The sequence below is a fragment of the Orycteropus afer genome, unplaced genomic scaffold (assembly GCF_000298275.1).
Source record: "Orycteropus afer afer isolate SDZICR_OR568_19922 unplaced genomic scaffold, OryAfe1.0 scaffold00006, whole genome shotgun sequence".
Classification (NCBI taxonomy): Eukaryota; Metazoa; Chordata; class Mammalia; order Tubulidentata; family Orycteropodidae; genus Orycteropus; species Orycteropus afer.
The window spans coordinates 1,654,472-1,661,297 of record NW_006921593.1 but is presented as its reverse complement, the minus strand read 5'-3'; the positions used below and the strand labels follow the sequence as shown (position 1 = coordinate 1,661,297).

The 6,826-nt window shown below is 53.4% G+C and overlaps 2 protein-coding genes across 2 annotated transcripts in view; both read left to right on the top strand.

Annotated features, from left to right (window-relative positions):
* DTX2 (deltex E3 ubiquitin ligase 2) overlaps positions 1–268 on the top strand; it is a 36,738-nt gene extending 36,470 nt beyond the window's left edge. The window contains exon 8 of the mRNA XM_007942360.2: positions 41–268. Coding sequence (XP_007940551.1) covers positions 41–268 — 228 coding nt within the window. The remainder of the gene's footprint in view (positions 1–40) is intronic.
* Positions 269–5,496: 5,228 nt separating this feature from the next.
* UPK3B (uroplakin 3B) overlaps positions 5,497–6,826 on the top strand; it is a 3,919-nt gene continuing 2,589 nt past the window's right edge. Inside the window, exons 1-3 of the mRNA XM_007940177.1 lie at positions 5,497–5,575; positions 5,755–5,904; positions 6,415–6,652. Coding sequence (XP_007938368.1) covers positions 5,497–5,575; positions 5,755–5,904; positions 6,415–6,652 — 467 coding nt within the window. The remainder of the gene's footprint in view (positions 5,576–5,754; positions 5,905–6,414; positions 6,653–6,826) is intronic.

Sequence of the window (6,826 nt, the reverse complement as noted above, 5' to 3'; positions counted from 1 at the left end):
CTCCCCTTCCGTCCCCTCCCCTCCCCTCCCCTGTGGGCAGGTCCTGGAGCTCCTGAAGGTGGCCTGGAAGAGGCGACTTATCTTCACAGTCGGGACATCTAGCACCACAGGCGAGACCGACACAGTGGTATGGAATGAGATCCACCACAAGACAGAGATGGACCGCAACGTGACGGGCCACGGCTACCCTGACCCTAACTACCTGCAGAATGTTCTGGCTGAGCTGGCGGCCCAGGGCGTGACAGAGGACTGTCTGGAGTCTCAGTGACCCTCCGGCCTGGCCAGCCCCACTCCGCCTTGCCGTGCCTCCTCTAGCGGTTGCCCATTGCCCTGTCGCTGGCTGGGACGGGCAGGCAGGAAAGGTGCCTTTCCCAGAGGCTAAGGCATTTGTTCAGGCACTGGGCGTGCTCCCCCGTGCCAGGCTGCACCTGTCTGCCTAGCTCCCTCCAGGCACAGATCTGTGTGGGAATTGGGCAGCCCTGAGGAATTGTACTTGAAGAGGGTGGTGTAAGACGCAGCTACCTCAGGGCAGGGGACCCCTGTGGGCCCACAGCACTCTGAGCCTGGCCGGGGGTGAACAGAGGTCACCCGTCCCCAGCCAGGAGCAGGCACGGGTTCTGGGTCAGCTGCTCCCCCCGCGCTGTTTTCTCTTCGCAATAAAGGCCTGATAAGCCAAAGCCAGCAGGCCCTGGACTGTGCGTGTGTGTCTGTGAGATGGTACCTCAGGCAGGGAGCCCAGCACACATCTGCCCTGGGGCACTTGCCCTCACTGCGGACAGCATCGGAGCAGGAAGGGTCCCTCAGGCTGCCCGGTCACCTGTGCGTTTGATAAATGGAGAAGCTGAGGCCGGGGTGAGGGACCGCCCTGACACTAACCTATCGACTCTTTTCCCTGGTAGCCCCCACTGTCTCATTCTCGCTCCAGGGCCCCCCCAGCATCTCTGCCCCATCCTCCATCCCGAGCAGCCTCCAGCTCTGGTTGACAAGTGATGCTGACACAGGCCAGGGGTTGCTGTCTCCATTTTACGCAGAAGGAAGACGAGAGTGAAGAACCATGATCGTGTCCGGGGTCAAAGAGGTGGTAGGACCAGCACTGGAGTCTGGGCCAGGATCAATCTGGCACTATCCCCAAAGTTCTCATTCTGCCGGGCCCTCTTAAAAGGAGCACTGGTCACCAATATTCCAGTCACCAAGGGGGTGAGACCAAGAGCGTGCTGTGCCTGAGAAGGGCTTGTACCTGGGGCCGCAGGGGCTAACGGCCACACTAGGACTGTCATGGGCTGCAGGGACCTTTGCCTTGGTGAGCTGTCTTCTCTATTTAAAAATAAGTAAATACTAATTGATAAGGTGTTGGTATAAAGATTAATACATATTAGAATATTGGGTGGGACATTCATTCTACCTAGAACTTCGTTCCTTTTCCTTCTGATTTTAAAACATTTTCATGGGCTCTAAAAGTATGGTGGGCCTTAGACATTGTGGCCTCGTGGGTAAAGTGGTCCTGGGGTAAAGGGCAGGGGAGGCTTGATGGAGAACCCCAGCATCAGCTCATCCAGACCCCAAACCTGTTTGTTCCTGGATTTGAGACACTTACACTTCCCTCCCAGAGCACAGGGGTCGAGGTGGGGAACCTGAAGGCTGGGACCCGTTGAAATACAGGAACATTCTAGGTGGGAGGAAAGCCTGCAAGTTATGTATCTGATAGGGGTCTAATATCTGGAATATAGAACTTGCAACTTCAGCAAGACAGATGAAAACTGGGGAAACCCGAGCTAAGGACAGAAGCAGGCATTTCTCCGAAGAAGGTTCACACGCGGGCAGTGAGAGTGTGACGCTGCTGACATCCACGTTGAGAAACCAGACTCAGCGACCCCTCCTTGGGTTTCCGAGGCGGTATCACTATGGAAGTAGATTACCCAACCTTCCTTCCAAGGAGTGGCTGGTGGGTTTGAACCGCCAGCCTTCTGGTTAGCAGTCAAGTGCCTTGGGCACTACACCACCAGAGCTCCCAACATCACCATTAGGGGCATACAAATCAAAACCCCGCTGGGATGCCACTTCAGACCCACTGTCATCACATGCCGTAGAGTCAGTTCCAACTTGCAGTGCCCCACGTGCAATGGAACAAAACACTGCCTGGTCCTATGCCATCCTCAGTCGTCGTACGCTTAAGCCCATTATTGTAGCCACTGTGTTAGTCCATCTCATTGACAGTTGTGTAAGCAAACCTCAAAACCAAGGCACTTGGCTTGACTAAAATGGCAGCTCCAGATCGAAGTTAAACCCCATTTTGAATCCAGCTGCAGTGGGGTGTCAGATCTCTGCTTTTGCTGCTCTGAAGAGACAATGCAGCTTTGTGTCAAAAGTTTGTAGCCCAAGAGGAGCAAGGGTCAAGGTTTTAGATTGTGTGAGGATCGTTTATTAAAAGATGTTTGGGGAGAGTGTGTGCGTGGCTTGGTGGGAGAACACCTTGGTCACCATGTCCCAGAATATTAGGAAATGATGTGAAGGGTTGTATTGTAACCTCTCTGACTCTTTGTTACTCTTCCGCTTGCGCCTGTGAGCACAGTCCGTTCTTTACCCGATACAACCTCACTCTCTCCTCCCAGTTTGCGACAAACTGTGGGGCCCGCCCAGGTGGTAGCGTGTCTTCTGATTCACGAGACTGGTGCTTTGCTACAAGAAGGTCTTTGTGTTTTTGCATCGACCCTCTACCAAGATGATGTCCTCCTCCAGGGACAGGTCCCTCTGGTAACATATCCAAGGTCCACAAGACAAAGTCTCAACTGTCTTCCTTCTAAGGAGCATTCTCCCTGTCCGTCTTCAAGAGAGAGATGTTCGTTCTTATGGCAGCCCCGATACAGTCAATATTCTTCACCACCATGATTCAAAGACATCAATTATTCCAAGGCATCAGTTATTCTTTGGTCTTCCTTATTCATGGTCCAGATTTTGCATACATATGAGGCAATTGAAAACACCACCACTTTGGCAGGCCTTAGTCCTCAAAGTGACATCTTTAAAGAGGTCATAGCATTATTCACAATAGCCATTCATATAGGTAAATGAGATTACACATCCCTGTATTGAGTGTAATCCATCAACAATGAATAAACAAGATGTGGTGCAATGAAGTTCTGGTACATGCTACAACATGAATGAACGTTGAAAACAAAGCAAGTGCGGAAGGCAGTCACCTGAGGCTGCATACTATGTGATTCCATGTACAAGTGGGTCCCTGGGTTATGAATATTTGACTCGGGTCAACTCATACTTGCCCTTTAATGTTAATTTCCCTTCACTTTGAAACCATTGAACCAATCCCTGCTCAACAAATTCTCTCATCACAGTCACTTCACTTGCTGCATCTGTGGTTTTTCCATCACTGAAAAAGCTTCAAGCCTTTTCTACACCAAAAACCAAACTCACTGCCATCAAGTTGATTCTGACTCATAGCGACCCCCATGGGGTTGCCGAGGCCGTAAATCAATGCAAGCAGACTGCCTCATTTTTCTTCCAAGGAGTGCCTGGTGGATTCAAACCGCCGACCTTTTGGTTAGCAGCCAAATGCCTTAGCCACTGTGCCATCAGAGTTCCTTACTCTGACTCACATGGGTGTGTTGTCTTGCACTAAAACTCACTGCCATCAAGTCGATTCCGACGCACAGCGACCCCCACTGGCTCTCTGAGGCAGTAATTTTTTTTTTTTTTTTGAGTCGGGCACACTTCAGTCCTCAAAGTGGAAACTGCTTTTTAAAACTTCAAAGAAGTCTTTTGCAGTAGATTTGCCCAATGATTTTTTTTTTTTTTAATTGTGATTGGGGTGAAGATTTACAGAGCAAATTCACTTCCCATACAGCAGTTCACATATACTTTGTCTCATGACATTGACCACAGTTTACCACAATGCAACAGCTCCCCTCCCACCTCCTCCCCATAGTTACCTTCTTCCCAGTGTCCATCCCTCCATACACTCCTGCCCCCTGAGCTGTCTCCCTGTGCATAAGCAGCCCTTCTTTCTCCCATGATTGTTCTCTCCAAGGAGTGTATCTACTTGAGGTAAATGTTCAAATCATATGCCTGTATTTTGTTTGGCTGGAAACCACAGGTGTGGGTTCAATTCCAGACCTGAAGGGCAGCTAGGGGCCATAGTCTCAGTGGTTCCACCAGGCTCTATTGGACCAGCAAACCTGGTCCCCCCCCCTTTTTTTTTCCCCTCCAAATGATTTTGAGTTTTGTTCCACATTGTTCTCCCTCTCTATCAAGGGTCTCCTGTATAGATCCCCTTCCAAGTGGATGACAGTGGTAGCCGGGCACCATCTAGTTCTGGTCATAGTCGTATAGGCTGCAGATCAGATGGTGTACCAGTCGCTGGGACTAATTGTTTCCATGAATTTGAGTTTTCTTCATTCTTCTTTGAGGCAGTAAGTCTTTACAGAAGTAGATTGCTCCATCTTCCTTCCGCGTGGTGGCTGGTGGTTTGAACTGCCAACCTTCTTGTTAGCAGTCCAATGCCTTAGGCACTGCAGCAGAACCCTATGCACCTGTCCCTACTTCACTACACATTCAACATAGACACATTTAGGATTCATAGACAAAGACGCTCATAGACATACTCAGGATTCCCATTTGTAAGCTGGGGACTGCTTGCATGTGAAATGCCCAGAATAGGAAAAGCCATAGAGACGGAAAGTAGGTTGGCAGTTGCCAGAGGTTGGGAGAGGTTGGGTGAATGTGGGGTTTCTTGGAGTGATAAGAATGTTCTGGAATTATATAGTGATGCTTGCGCAACCTTATACTAAAAACCACTGGACTGTTCACTTGAAAAGCGTTATTTTACGAGATGTGAATTATGTCTCAGTAAAGCTGATCTTAAAACCAAGAGCAGGAATGTAAGTGCAGGGCTGGTCAGACATCAAGCACTCAGCTTCTTTGGACAAAGGACTGGAGGAGCCCAGGGGAGTGGCATCATGGCCTGGGGATGGGGCTGGAGCTGGCAGGTTGGGGCTCCCCTCCTCTGTTCTCCGCTCTCCCCCAACACCCCTCCTCCCCACCCCACCCCTGCGCCACCCTGCTTCCAGCTCCTCACTAGGGGCGGCTCCTGAAAAGCAGGTCTTAGGAATCTTAGGCACGCAGCAGCCCTGAGGCTCACTCCTCCCCGGGGCTGGGGGCCTAGTGGGGCACAGGTTCAGATAGTGGCTCTAGGGTGCTAGGGTGGCCAGACTGGCATCTGGGGGTCCAGTTGCCCCTCTCCGTCAGCCCTGGTGGTGGGGCCTGGCGAGGTCAGCTACCTGTGGTGGGCCAGGCTGTTGGGAGGCGGGGGGGCATTTGCAGTTACAAGTCTTTCCAGCCAGGGCCAGCCTGGCAGCCTGCTTGACCAGCTCTCCTGGGATGGGGGTGGGGTGGCAGGGAGGCAGCCGCCTGGCCTAGACCCTGAGAACCGTGGCCCCTCCAAGGCTGTGGACGTACAAGAAAGCTGGATGCTGGCCGGCCGGCATGGGGACACCCCAGAGACAGCTTCGTCTGTGGCTACTGCTCCTGCCACTGAGCTGGCTTAGGCCCAGCTGGAGCCTGGGTGAGTAGGGTCCTGGAATGGGTGGGCCTGAGCAGGCCCAAGGGCTGCGGTACCTGCCTGAGTGTTCAGACCCTAGGAGCCCACCCACCCCCAGTTGGGGAGGCAACTCTCAGAGGCAACAGTCCTTCACTCTTATTTCCGTGGCCACTACTTGTCCCCCTTGTCCCCCACGACCACAGAGTTGATCCCCTACACGCCACAGATAACAGCCTGGGACTTGGAAGGGAAAGTTACAGCCACCACGTTCTCCCTGGAGCAGCCACGCTGCATCCTTGATGGACTTGCCAACGCTACCGACACCCTCTGGCTGGTGGTGGCCTTCAGCAATGGTGCGTAGTGCAGTTCTGGGGTTGGGGCTGAGGGGTGGAGGCCAAGGAGAGCCCCAGGGGGCCTGGAGGCCCCTGCACCCCTCATGGTGCCTGCCAGGGCTGTGTGAATGCAGGTGGCTCAGACACAGCTCCTGCCTGAAGTGTGTGACTGTGCTGTGGTGGTGGGAGGGAGCCTGAGAGAAACGTTCTCTGGGGAGTACATCTGAGCTGGGCCTTCAAGGGTCAGCAGTCATGTCCCAGGCAGGAGCCATGATGAGTGCAGAGGTGAGGCTGATGAGTTCAAGCTTGTTGGGGGCTGGGCTCCACCCTGATGGGGCTCTTAGAGGGTGACAGAGTCTGTTTGAATCTGGATGGTTCCTCTTAACCCTGAGGGAGGGGGTAGCATGGAGGGCCAGGGGCTAAGACCCAGACAAGGTAGGCTGGAGAACCAGTGAAGACAGGCCCCTGACCAGTATGAGACGGCTTGTCTCTCCTCTCACACCCCTATACGTCCATTCCTCCATCTTGTAGTGTCCAGGGACTTCCAGAACCCAAAGATGCTGGCCGAGGTCCCCACCTTCCCCCGGCTGCTGACTGATGGCCACTATATGACGCTGCCCCTGTCTCCGGTCCAGCTGCCTTGCCTGGACCCAGTGAGTGGCAGCAGCAGCATCCCCTTGCTGCGGGTGGGCAATGACAGTGGCTGCCTGGCTGACCTCCACCAGCCATCCTACTGCAACGCCCCTCTCCCCAGCGCCGGGCCTTACAGGTGGGTCACCTCACCTAGTACCTGGGACTAAGGTTGAGCTTGGGAGCAGGGGCTGCCCTCCACAGCCCCTTACCTCTTACAGGGTCAGCCCCTCTTCCTGGCCCCACCCTCTTTGCACACCTTGGTCTTTTCCTCCTTGCAGTGGGGCGACAGTCTTCATCCCAACGAAGGGTG